General features: G+C 36.9%; 4 protein-coding genes across 4 annotated transcripts in view; 2 read left to right on the top strand and 2 right to left on the bottom strand.

The window, feature by feature from the left end:
• LOC101892653 (troponin C) overlaps positions 1-12,936 on the top strand; it is a 519,923-nt gene that overhangs the window by 451,710 nt on the left and 55,277 nt on the right. The gene's annotated exons all lie outside the window — the stretch shown is intronic.
• On the top strand, positions 595-6,549 carry LOC105262586 (uncharacterized). The gene is made up of 4 exons (XM_011298305.2): positions 595-755; positions 821-982; positions 4,568-6,328; positions 6,392-6,549. The coding sequence occupies exons 1-4, from the start codon at positions 670-672 to the stop codon at positions 6,546-6,548; spliced, it is 2,166 nt and encodes a 721-aa protein (XP_011296607.1). The 5' UTR covers positions 595-669; the 3' UTR covers position 6,549.
• LOC109611641 (uncharacterized) lies at positions 7,278-9,459 on the bottom strand. The gene is made up of 2 exons (XM_020034684.2): positions 7,770-9,459; positions 7,278-7,704 (listed from the first exon to the last, which is right to left on the bottom strand). Exons 1-2 carry the CDS (start codon positions 9,437-9,439, stop codon positions 7,287-7,289), a joined length of 2,088 nt encoding a protein of 695 aa, XP_019890243.2. The 5' UTR covers positions 9,440-9,459; the 3' UTR covers positions 7,278-7,286.
• On the bottom strand, positions 11,863-12,625 carry LOC131806558 (uncharacterized). Its single transcript, XM_059130782.1, has 3 exons — positions 12,375-12,625; positions 11,941-12,311; positions 11,863-11,891 (listed from the first exon to the last, which is right to left on the bottom strand). Exons 1-3 carry the CDS (start codon positions 12,458-12,460, stop codon positions 11,863-11,865), a joined length of 486 nt encoding a protein of 161 aa, XP_058986765.1. The 5' UTR covers positions 12,461-12,625.

Raw genomic sequence — 12,936 nt, 5'->3', positions numbered from 1 at the left:
CTATCTCGTTTCCTTCTCCATGTTACACACAAACCCACAAAGACATAATAGGATATAAAAAAGGCAAGCCTATAGCTCCGTTAGTCCCTTAAAAAATATTCTTAAAATATAACTCTGTTTGTCTTGAAATATACTAAAAAAAATTTCTAATTTAGAGATTCCTTAGTTCCTGAGAGAATATTTTTCACAATCAACAATAATATATGCTGAGGGTCCATACAATACATATCAGACCTATCATAACCCCCCGCTTATCACCTGTTATGGTTTTTGTTTATCCTCATAGTTTACACCACAAACTAAAATTTGCTACAACCCAAAACAAAGTGTAACACATCTTTACACTTAGCCCTAGCACTCACCTGGCCATCCCTGGGCCCCCAACCCCCACAAACATATAGCGAACAATTGATAAGCGTAAATCTAATTTATCAATTAAAATCAGTTATAAATCATAATTGCCACATGGAATAAAGATAAGCTAATCGTATCAAACGCAAAAAAAAACCCCAAAGGGATGATGTTGATGATGGAATCTAATTAGTCAGCCAAGCGTGAATTTCTCAGTTGCTGGTGAAATTCTGTGGCCGAAGGATCATTTCTCACCAAAAAAAAAAAAACTCACATAAATTGTGAACGGCGGCGTTTTGCAGTGGTGATTTTCCAAATATGGGTAAAAGGAAAACTTTTGTTTTAAGCCGGAAGGAGTCTAGCCGAAAACCAACGGAAAGATTGTATCAACCAAAGAAATTTCGGTAGGATTTGGATTTTTTGGTACGATTTGTTCCAAAAGAACTAATGGTTATTTCCCACCCTACAGATGGTGTAAATTTGTGGTTATTCCCCTGCTAATTGGATTTATTTTATTGCTGATTCTATCGAATGTTGATTTTACCGGTAACGCCTACGATAATACCTGGTTATTGGTAAAGGATAATCGAATAATTTTTGCTGAGGAAACATCTATGGTCAATAAAATGAGGTAAATATGGTGTATATTTTTGGGGTAATTATTACTTTGGATTTTTAATCAAAAATTGTGATTGGCTGGATCAAGGGTCATTCGAAGCATATAAAGATAAAAAATTAGTGGCCCTTGATATTATAATTGTTACATTTTCTAAATAGTTGACGTTGCTGAATTTAGTATCCATATGGTATATGGTATATCGAATATAACCTCAAAATAACCGATCGAGAAATGCCAGCTGCAACTTCTTTCAGTGCCAATTGGAACTCCTTTCAATGGGTGACAATAAATTTTGATAAAGACGCATTCGTTGAAATGTGTTATTATGTAAAACCTCACGTTGGGCGCCACTTTCAATTTGTTTGCCTTTTAGTAACTGAAAGCGGTGTTGTCGAAAGAAAATAACATAATTTTGTACCTCATCTAAATAAAGCCTGTGGGGTTGGTTTGAATTTATTTAATGCGAGAGATACCTCTTGGGCGCCATTTTTTTTGGAAATAAAAATGTGTATATATTTCGTTGTAATGTAATTATTACTCTGTTCCAGAACTGTTAGAATGTAAATTTTTTGCACTTCAATAACCGATTTTCCCTTTATGATATCGAAAAAAAAAAAAAAAATGGCAAAACTAGCAGATACCGGCAGGTTCTGGAACGAAGCATATGTGAAGCCTATCGTTGTTAATTGGAACTCTTTTCAATGCCAGTTAAAACTCCATTCAATGTGTGAAAACAAATGCGTTGCAGAAATATGTATTAAAATAAGTGATTATTTAAAGTTTTACGTTGGGCGCCATTTGATATATTTTGCTTTTTTATACCCTCAACCATATGGCTAAAGAGGGTATATATCATTTGATACGGCCAAAATCTGCCTCATCGAAAGACCTTAGACCTTAGGTCTCTTTGGACCAAATCCATTTCAGGACATTTGGAGTCGATCCAGCGATGTCCATCCGTCCGTCTGTCTGTTTGGGTGGCTGGTGCGCACGATAACTCTCGAAGGGAGTATCCGGTTTGATCCAAACTTGGTACATCATAATAATATTTTCAAACTCAGATCGAGTTCAGAGATGGGCAATTTCGGTACACTCCTTCTGGTACCTCCCCCACATAAGGTCGAAATTTTCAAAAAAATTTTCGAAATTTTGCAAAGAAAGAGAACGGATAATCCGATTTCGCTCCAATTTTGCAAATCCTAATATTTGCATCAGTGCTAGGTCTGGTGCGAAAATGGACAATATCGGTCCACTCCATCAAGTACCTCCCACACAAAGTGTCACAATTTTGAATAATTATAACTCTTATAAAATGTGATGTAAGAGTCGGATTGTCTTCAGAGTGTACACATGACGATACATTTATTGACTCAAGGTCTGGTGTAAAGATGGAATATATCGGTCCACTCCTTCTGGTACCTCCAACACAAAAGGTCAACCTTTTGAATATTCATGCAGCTCATAAAACACGAAATTAACATCAGATTCCAGTCAGACTTGGCAAATCTCAATATTTTTATTAACAGAAGATCTGTTATAGAGATGGTAGAGATCGGACCACTCCTTCTGGCCCCTCCCCCACAAAGGGTTAAAGTTTTGAATAACAAAAATGATCATAAAATCCGAAAAAATCGGATGCTTTCTCCTCAAATTGCACAGATCACAATATTTTAATTAACTCAAGGTCTGGTGTGAACATGGGATATATCAGTCCACTCCTTCTGGTACCTCCCCCACAAAAGGTCAAAATTTCGAATATCCGTTGAAGCTCATAAAACACGAAATTAACATCAATTTCGGCCCATCTCAATATTTCTATCAACACAAGATCTGTTACAAAGATGGTAGAGATCGGACCATTCCTTCTGGCCCCTCCCCCACAAAGGGTCAACATTTTGAATTAGAAAAACGATCATAAAATCCGAAATAAGCATGTAGTTCTCCTCAAATTACACACATCACAATATTTTTATTAACAAGACAGACGGACGAACATCCCTAGATCGACTCCAAATGTCCTGAAACGGATTTGGTCCAAAGAGACTTAGGGTCTAAAACCGTTATTTCGATGGGACACGTTTTTTCTCGTGACTTGAAAAGGAAGTTAATTTGCATCAAACTTAAAATAATATTAATTAATGATTTCTATGTTGGGGGCCATTTTTGAAGGTCCTGGAATAAATATTCTTAAAATCCCCGTTTGTAGCTCAGATAATCATTGAAAAAATATTTCACGATTTTAGCTCTGTTGGACCTTAGAGAAATATTCTTAGAAATTGACCTAAGGCTTCTTATAAAAAATAATGAAAACATATCCCACATATCCCCTCGTTGGGCGCCATTTTTTTATTCCAGACCTAGAGCAGTAAAATGTGTATTCCCATATTGTTAGAAAGAAATACATTCAGTATAATAAAAGTAGATCAGAGTAAAAAAATTTATATTTTTTCCAAACAATCAGTTCAGAAAAGAAAAAGATAAAGAGCACTCTTTGCGCGCCATTTTTAAATTTTCTTTCTCGTGTCTGGAAAAGGAAGTTAATTTAGATTTGTATAAAACTTAAAATAATATTCATTAAGTAAATAACATGATTTCCATGTTGGGCGCCATTTTTGAAGGTCCTGGAAAAAATATTCTTAAAATTCCCATTTGTAGCTCAGATAATCATTGAAAAAATATTTCACGATTTTATCTCTGTTGGACCTTAGAAAAATATTCTTGGAAATTGTCCTAAGGTTTCATATGAAAAGATAACGAAAACATATCCTACATATCCCCTCGTTGGGCGCTATTTTTTTATTTTATAGAGCAGTAAAATGTGTATTTCCATATTGTATGGCCTCATTAGATCGTGTTTTTGTTAAAAAATAAATGTATATAATAAAAGTATGCTCTTGGAGTGAATATATATAACACTTTTCCAAACATATCAGTTCAGATATGATGAAGTCAAAAGTCCCCCTTTTGGACGCCATTTTTAAAGTTTCTGTCTCGTGTCTGGAAAAGAATATAATAAGATTAGAGAAAGAATATTAATATACATTTATATAAATCTTAAAATAATATGAATTAATGAAATTAAGGTGACTCCCACGTTGGGCGCCATTTTTGAAAATATATATTTTTTTTAATTTTTGCAAATATCGGAAATTTTCTGATCCTTTTTAGCGATTTTCGTAAAATCCTGGGAAATAAAGATTTTGGAAATAAAATTCTGGGAAACATTTTGTACTTTCAAGAGTATTGGGCACCATTTTTAAGTTAGCCGCCTTTTTTTAATTGGGCGTCATTTTTAAGTTGGACTTAATTTTCAATGATTTGTGTATCTTTTTCGTGTATTTCAAAGGAAATAATTTGTAACAAGCTTAAAATAATACTAATTTAGTTGGGCGCCATTTTAGATTGATTTATATTTTTGTCAATTTTTTAGAAACTTTTCAACCCACAACTTGTTCCTTGTCCCCTTTAGCGATTTTAATGAAATTCTGAGAAATTCTAGATATCATTACTTTCGAGACTATATAAATAAAATTATTGTTTTATCAATTTCATTGGTAAATTTATGACTCTTTGTGTTTTTGTGATATGCATTTTCAGACAACTACGCTCGACACGTGGCCTGCAATGCAGCAGCGTAAACTGTAGCCTGACATGCTATGGCGGCAATACAAATAATTTATACAAAGACCTTGAACCTTTGTATGCTATGTGTGGTTCGGATGTGGAATTATTTCTATACGATTGCAGTTTTCCGGGAGATACCATGAAGTCGACATTTTTAGAGGGCGATTTTCGGCTAAAGACCCTAGAGATAGATAACTGTGCTCTGGCCTATATCGAAGAGGGAGCATTCCAACAGAAATCTGTTAAGAATTTAAAGCGTTTGCATCTTCTGAATAGTCAATTTGTAAGATTGCAGGAATGGAGTTTTGATGGTCTCGCAGGCTTGGAGGTATTGCGCATAAGCAATGGAAATTCGTATTCATCTTATCCGTTCTATGGCAATAATTGCCTGAAACCCTTGGCTGGAACACTGCAGAGTTTGAAGATTTTCCAAAAATCCAAAACAAATTCCGATACTTTTGATCCTCAAAATTGGTTTTGGGATGGTGTTATGCAGCAGTTGAGAGATGTGGATTTTAGTGACAATTATTTTCGCGATGTTTTAACAGAGCAGAGCTTTATGCGTTTGGGTCCGGTGGAGTCCTTGAATTTATCCAATTGTAGTCTCGAGGCTTTGCCAGTGCGAATGTTTGATGGAATGTTGGAAACTTTGAGATATTTGAATTTGAGCCACAATCAATTGTCGGCCTTGGATGCAGATCTGCTGGCTAAGCTGGGGGGAGTTAATAGCTTGGTTCTCGGTGATAATAATTGGGAATGTGGTTGTGAAAATTATGATTTTTTAAAATTATTGCAAGAAAAATTCTCCAACAAAATTATGGATAGAGAATATGTGAAGTGTGCTGCGCCAAGTGATTTAAAGGGACAGGGAATTTTTTTCATGACCTTGAAATGTAAAGAAGAAGAAGTCACCACAATTATCACCACAACAGAGGAAGATTTGACAACAGAAGAAGTCACCACCATTATCTCCACAACTGAAGAAGAGACCACAACGATAACCTCCGTCACAGAACAAACGACAAATGTGGCAAACACAAGTCCAGAGGTTGAACCCTCAACGCCAGATTCTACTGAGGATGGAAATGTGACAACAACCACCTCAGCGACTATATACACAACGACAACAACAACAACCACACAATCCCCTTTGCCACCAACGATTGAGAGTACCACCTCCACGACTGCTGCAACACCGCCATCTACTGTCAACATTTGTTGTCACAACGCCTTTAACAGCGACCAACTCTATTTGGCCCTGTTTCCTTCGCAAGGCCCCTTCACAATTACCCCCAATTCGCCGACAAGTGTTCGCATCCATGTCAACCAGTACTCGTTAATTTTCGACATCATACACTTTACGAAATACGCTCAAGAGTTACACTGGCTACGAGGACGTTCATTGGGATCGCAAATTTTCGACCATACCTTACTCGTGAACGACTTGAAAGTGGGTTCGGCCTATTTGTTTTGCCTCATATCAGAATCGACAAACAAGGTATCACCGTTCGATTGTAAAAGTTATTATGTCGCCGGGCCGGGAGATCATCCGGTGGAGCCGTGGATTTGGGACGAAGACAAGGGATGGATATTGTCCCTGGTTGCCTTGGGCATATGTCTGTTTATATTTTTCGGCTTAATTGTAAGCTTTACAATATTACGTCTGAAGAATCTACGCAAGGCCAAGCGTCAATGTCAACAGATGCAACAAGAATGTCAGTCCGGCGAAATGGAGTAAGTTTTGAAGCGAATTATGGGGAATTTGAATTTTTGATTTTAGTATTTTTTTTATTGCAGACGCAGGCTGTGCACCCAATCTTCAGCAGGAATTTCACTGGCTGAAGTACAATTATATTTGAGAGATTCCCTGGACCCACCTGCCAGATCGTCTCACAATAATAAAGACCAATATATAAATCTACACATGGATTACTATGAAGAGTTACAAATCTAAGAGAGTTCTAAATAAAATACGCTTTTTCCAAGAACCTCAAAATAATTATGAATATTGGAATCCAACTAAGGATAATTTTTCTAGAGGAAAAAAAATCCTCAGATTTTCTTTGACATTTTTTCTATAAAAAAAATTGAGCTCAGGTCCCTGAGCCCAACTTTTTTTCTGTAGAAAAAATTGAACTCAGGTCCCTGAGCCCAATTTTTTTTCTGTAGAAAAAATTGAGCTCAGGTCCCTGAGCCCAAATTTTTTTCTGTAGAAAAAATTGAGCTCAGGTCCCTGAGCCCAATTTTTTTTCTGTAGAAAAAATTGAGCTCAGGTCCCTGAGCCCAATTTTTTTTCTGTAGAAAAAATTGAGCTCAGGTCCCTGAGCCCAATTTTTTTTCTGTAGAAAAAATTGAGCTCAGGTCCCTGAGCCCAAATTTTTTTATAGAAAAAGTCGAAAAAACTTTCCTTAGGCTCCTGAGGATTTTTTTCCATAAAAAAATCCCTCAGGTCCCTATGGTCAACTTTTTTTTATAGAAAAGGTCCCTGAGATCGCTTTTTTCTATAAAAAAAATGAGAAACAATATAGAAAAAAGTTGAGCTCAGGTCCCTGAATTTCTCAATTTTTTTTATAGAAAAAAGCGATCTCAAGAAAAATTTGAGCTCACGTTTTTTGATTTTTAGACAGAACAAATTCTCAGATCCCGAAGGATCTATTCTATTTTTTGTGCAGTTTTTATTATACATTTTTTGTTAATAATTTACAACTTCATAATGATCGATTTCATGATATACATCATCCTCCAATTGATAATTATTTATGGTGGCCTTCGTTTCACACATGACAGGGAGGTGATGGTCCTCCACTCTCCTCATGGAATCCTGTACAACTTCGTAAATGTTCGTTTCCATTCCATTGCAGTTGCAATTGCGATTATTGGGAATTTTTGAATTTGTAAGATTACATTCCGAATTGATATTCAGATTGGGTATTTTCTTGGAATAGCCGGGTGATGGAAGTAAAATGTGGCCATATTTATTTGGAGGAGTTGGAGCCATTTCTTGGGGTGGCTTGTGAAAGGAATTGTATAGTTGCTGCGAAGTGGTGTCATTGTCGTAGTCCGGGGTGAGAGTGGGATTTAAATATGTGGCAGCGACATTATTGGAGAGGCTAAAAGAGAGGGGAGAAAATGTGTTTTTGGGAGATTTTTTTGATGTATGGAAGATGTTACTCACCTCGACATCCTCAGCAGGAGTGGGGATTTTTTACCCAACCACTCTTCGTAGTCAATTGTGTTTAAATTGTAATTTGGTTTCTTGCGCCACAGGAAATAGCCCAACACGATGCCCAACAGATAGCAGTTGATGCAGGCCACTGCCAAGACCATGGCCAGCCAATACATGTCGGAAGAGTGTAGCCAACCTTGCAGAGAAATATCGAAATATAGGGCCTGGCAATCATAGGGTGTGGCAATGGTGTTATCGATATCACTGAGGACACAAAATATATAGGTTTCGCCCGTTTGCAGATCATTGATTTTCCATTGATCTCGGGCGATTTGTTGGGTATTGTTGTGGGCCTCTTTAGAATTTGTGAAATAGATGAATTGTATGAATTGATTCACGGGAGTTAGGGAAGTTATGACGACACTGGTTGCGGAACTTATGGTTATTGTGAAGTTCAGAAATTTTGCGGGAATGTAAAGGGAGAAACATAACTCGTATGAATCCTTAATATAAGAACAATCCAGCAGTGTTCCGTTGTCTGTGGGAGGGGCAATGGTGGAGGTTGGAGTTTTATCACCTGGAGAGGCAATGGTAGTGCTTGGAGTTGTAGTAAAGGGTGGCATAGAGGTTGTAATGCCATCAAACTTTGTAGAGGTTTCCCCTGTCGTAGAAGCCACCGTTGCCATTGTGCTAGTGTCGGATTCCTCTTCACAAACTAAACTCACATCCATCATTGGCATTTGATGATATTCCGCGGGGCTAAAACAAATTAAGTCCTCAACATGAATTGTTGTTGTATCCAAATTCCGCAAATATTCCATTATTTCTTGATTCTCACAATCACAATGCCATTCATTGCCCTTCAGGCGGACCTCAATACCCCTGCCATGGAGATCTTGCAAAAAATGCAAATCCAAAGATTTCAAATGATTAAAATTCAAATTTAAGCTTTTCAAGGTCCCAACAACTCCAAACGGAGCCAAATCCAGCTTATCCAAATTACAATCTTCCAAATGCAAATCCTGCAAAGCCTTCATGTTTTGAAATGTGTCAACCTTCAGGATTCCTCGCAAATTGTTGTGGCTCAAGTCGAGTGATGTCAAACTGGGAAAGTCCACACCCAACCACCAGTCATGGGGATTGAGTATCGTCTCAGCAATCGTTATTTGTTTCACCAGGGCCCACTGCAATGTCTCGGCGAAAGGATTTAAAAATTTCGATCCCTGAAATTGTTTGCCCTGTCCCAGAGCCTCTTGGGAAAATTCAAAATATTCCAATGTCTTGAGACCCCCAAATGTCTGATCATTCAATGTGGTAATGGTATTATTGATCAGCTTTAATTTCAATAAATTCGCAACAGTCGTCTTTTGGAAAGCTCCCTCCTGAATTGAGGCCAAATTACAATTTTTGATTTGTAGTTCTTGGAGATTATAAAAACCGGAGAAAAAAGTTGCCTTCAGAACGCCATTGGTAAAGGTGCAATTTTCCAAAATCAGAGTCAATTGTTTTTTGTAACACGCCGTCTGCAAATACTCCAGCTCCTCGTCCACATAACTGACAGTGCCACCGGAACAGGAAAGTGTACAAGTCGGAACATGTTCCGTACAAGGTATGGCATTATTTGCCCTTGAAGTTTTATTTAGGGAAGTGGCTCGTTTGTGGCGGAAAATGTTTTTCATATTTCGCGTTGCCAACCGGTTTGTGCTCGCTGTCGTCAAATCATGGGAATTAGTGGAGTCTGACTCAAATAGAAAATTTTTATTAACTGTTTTTCTATTATTTGAAAAAAATGTCCGAGTTGCCAATTCATTCATGGTTCCATTTGGAGTTGCCAACACTATGTTTAAGTTCGGTGGATTCAAATGATCATCTATAAGCGTTGTGTTTTGTGTGGAATCACCATTTTGGACTCCTTTTTGCTGGAGAATGTTATCCATTGTCTGTCGAGTTGCCAACCTACTGCTCGCATGTGTCTTTAAGTCATAATTTGGGGCGAGATCCCCAGTTGGAACTCTAGAATCGTTAATATTTCCTTCATTTATTGAGGGAATTGCAAAATTTGCGTTTGGAGTTGCCAACTCCATATTTTCAGAATTTCTAAAATCATGCCTAGACGGATTTTGTTGAACAATTTCATTTAAATAATGGATATTTTTTTCTGTCTTTAAAGTAAAGGCAAGTTCTTCGGCATGCGTTGCCAATTTACTACTGCTCGATGCCTTGAAATTATCATCTAGTATACGAGAATCAAAATCTCCTTTTATACCATTCGTATTTACATCACTTTTTAATAAATTGTCACCCTTTTCATTTCGAGTTGGCAATTCAGGATAGGAATGTTGAGGAAGCTTATTTTCACCATTTATATTTTCTTCATTATTCAAGGAGGTACGAGAGCCTTCAGTAGGTGTTGCCAACCAACTTCTATTGGATGACTTCAAAACACTCGTAGATGGAATATTTCCACTTATTTTGGCAGCATGCGTTGCATTTCCTAAGGAAAGTCCATAATTTGCTTTTAGAGTTGCCAACCCACTATTAATCGACACCTGAAAATCACCCTGGTGAGCAAGTTTTGCAGATAATTGCATAGTATTATCATTGTTTACTCCGATTTTAGAAGATAGACTGACTTCGCCGCTTAACGTTGCCAACTCGTTAGTAGTAGTCAGCTTTAAATCATGGTTTGGAGATATATTTTTCAAAACTGGATTTAAGTCTTTGAGGTTTAATAATTTTGTGTTTGGAGTTGCCAACGTATTTTCATGGGGGCCCTTTAAAAGACTTTGAACTGCTTTGGAATTTGTAGATACTTCGTCTTCCGATGATGATCCAATTTCTTTACGAAATTTTTCCATTGAAATGCCTTTTTCTCTTTTAAGAGTTGCCAACTCGTGAGCTTTTAAGTTGATGCCAGTTGAGATTTTTTGAAATTTTGGGTTTACATCCTCTTGGTTTGTTGATTTTCGTGGCACTGGAAGAAGTTTTATATTTCGAGTTGCCAACTCAGTTTGGTTTTTAGTTTCCAAATCTACTTGAATTGAATTTTCTTGAGATATTAGATTTAGCTCTTGGTTTTTAGTGAAATTATTTGTTAAATTCTCAATGTCTCTCTTTGGTGTTGCCAACGAAGTTCTGTTTAGCGTTTCCAAAACATCACCATCTGAAGTCTTTCCATTAACCAAACTCAAATTACCGTTATCTGTGCCATTAATATTCTGCCAAAATTGATTTTTCAAATTTGGAGTTGGCAATTCGTTATTGACTGGATGCTGGAAATCTTTTGTATTTAAATCTGGTTCAGATTTTTTACTTGCCTTAGTGTCTTTAATTGTTTTGAGGGGCCAAGTACCAAATTTTATTTCTTGAGTTGCCAACTCATTTTTAATTGAGTCATCAAAATCATCATGAAATTTTACATGTTGAGTTGCCAACTCTTTAGAAATGGAGTCGTCACCATCATTTTCAGGTGGCATGTCCTTAGCGGGCGATAAATTTGCTCTGTTACTTATGTCTTTATGGGCCGAAAGTTTGATGTTAGCATGCGGAGTTGCCAACTCTTTGTTGTAGAACATTTCGAAATCGTTTGAAATTACTTTGAAAATTGAACTGAATTGCGTGTTAATGTTTGCTGTAGCTTCTTGAAATTTTGTTCTTACCTTTGGAGTTGCCAACTCAGACACGTTTTTCTGTTTTGCATCGTCATTTCTATGTCCCTCACTGCTTTTGGTGTCCGTTTTAGATTTTGAAAAATCTATTTGGTTTGTAATTTTCATGAATTCCTTTGCAGTTGGCAACACCACAATTCCTAGATTCCACTTTTTAGTCCTTTTTCTTTTATTTTCAAATGATGACTTCATTCCGTTAGATTGGAAAATCTCTTTGACTGACCTCGTGGGCTGTGTGGCATTGATTTCGTTTAAAGTTGGCAACACTATTATTGGACTAACAGACGTTTTAGTCCACTGTCCGTTGTTTTCATAGAGAGATTCATCTGGAACCTCTTTATTTTGATACTTCTTCGAATGGTCTTGGTATAAATTGTAATTAGCAGTGTTGCCAACCATATCCTTATTTACGTTAAGGGGAATATTCGGGATTTTTAAGAACGGCATTTCGTTTTGAGATTTTCTTTTTATAAAAAATGTGTTACTATCTGGGATCCAATTTGATGTTATACTAGTTGGCAATGCATCAATGTTTTTGCGTTGTATTTTTATAATACGTTGACGCCTTTGATTTTTATTGCCTTCGGGTAGACGGCTGCCGATTACAAGACTATTAACCTTAATTTCAGGAAAATTCGCAGCTAACTCATTGAAGTTATTTGACGTAATTTGTTCGGTTCTCTTCACCTGTTCGTTGTGAAATCCCAAAAACTTTGGAGATTTTTCAATTGATGCCGTTAATTTTTTGTTTTTCATTTCAATTTCCACTGTGATCTGATTGGGTCCATGCAACTTCCCTGGGTTCTGGCTGAAATCCACATTCATGAGAATGCATAGCAGCATAAATCCAATGACAGCGGGTATCAAAATGAATTTCAAATATCTAAGGAAAGGATTCAAAAGGAAGTTATGGGGGGAAATTATGCCGTACAAAATGTAAACTTACGGATATTTGCCTTGGCCTGGCTCATAGAGCCTCCTGTCAGACTTTCTCCTCTGCGACACATCGAATGATTCATGTTTGATTAACATTTTCGATGGTGTTACATTTCCATCAAAACTCCGACTTCTGCACGTTTCCAAAGTTGGTTGGAGAATGATTCAATAAGCGTATCAACTCCAATCAGAAAAATCATAATGGCCATATTTTGATACGCTTGTTAAGAGTTTGGCAAATAATTAAATCTGTCACCATAATCTCTATCTTATCGTGCGGAGATAGATCGCAATTGTCATTGAATAGTTCAAATTGATATTGGCGAAATTAATTTGTATTGTAATTGGGTATTCCCACCAACAAAAAGTGGGAGGGCATGTTTGTGACTTTCTAAATTTTAAGGGAACTATTCTGAATATGAAGATTTACGTTGGGCGCCATTACAGGATTTGAGGGACCTGAGCTCAATTTTTTCCGGGAACCTGAGCTCAAATTTTTTATGGAAAAATTTTTGACTCAGGGACCAGCTGAACTTTTTCTAAAGAAAAACAGTTGGCCTGAGGTATCTGAG

This window comes from Musca domestica, unplaced genomic scaffold, assembly GCF_030504385.1.
Source record: "Musca domestica strain aabys unplaced genomic scaffold, Musca_domestica.polishedcontigs.V.1.1 8, whole genome shotgun sequence".
Taxonomy (NCBI): domain Eukaryota; kingdom Metazoa; phylum Arthropoda; class Insecta; order Diptera; family Muscidae; genus Musca; species Musca domestica.
This window is presented reverse-complemented; position numbering and strand designations above follow the sequence as displayed.

Coding starts and splice junctions, on each gene's coding strand:
- LOC105262586 (XM_011298305.2), top strand. CDS start 670: ATGGGTAAAAGGAAAACTTTTGTTTTAAGCCGGAAGGAGTCTAGCCGA. Junction 756..820: donor TATCAACCAAAGAAATTTCG/GTAGGATTTGGA, acceptor CCCACCCTACAG/ATGGTGTAAATTTGTGGTTA. Junction 6,329..6,391: donor TGTCAGTCCGGCGAAATGGA/GTAAGTTTTGAA, acceptor TTTTTATTGCAG/ACGCAGGCTGTGCACCCAAT.
- LOC109611641 (XM_020034684.2), bottom strand. CDS start 9,439: ATGAAAAACATTTTCCGCCACAAACGAGCCACTTCCCTAAATAAAACT. Junction 7,705..7,769: donor CTCCTGCTGAGGATGTCGAG/GTGAGTAACATC, acceptor CCTCTCTTTTAG/CCTCTCCAATAATGTCGCTG.
- LOC131806558 (XM_059130782.1), bottom strand. CDS start 12,460: ATGTTAATCAAACATGAATCATTCGATGTGTCGCAGAGGAGAAAGTCT. Junction 12,312..12,374: donor CCAGGCCAAGGCAAATATCC/GTAAGTTTACAT, acceptor TCCTTTCCTTAG/ATATTTGAAATTCATTTTGA. Junction 11,892..11,940: donor CATTGATGCATTGCCAACTA/GTATAACATCAA, acceptor TTTTATAAAAAG/AAAATCTCAAAACGAAATGC.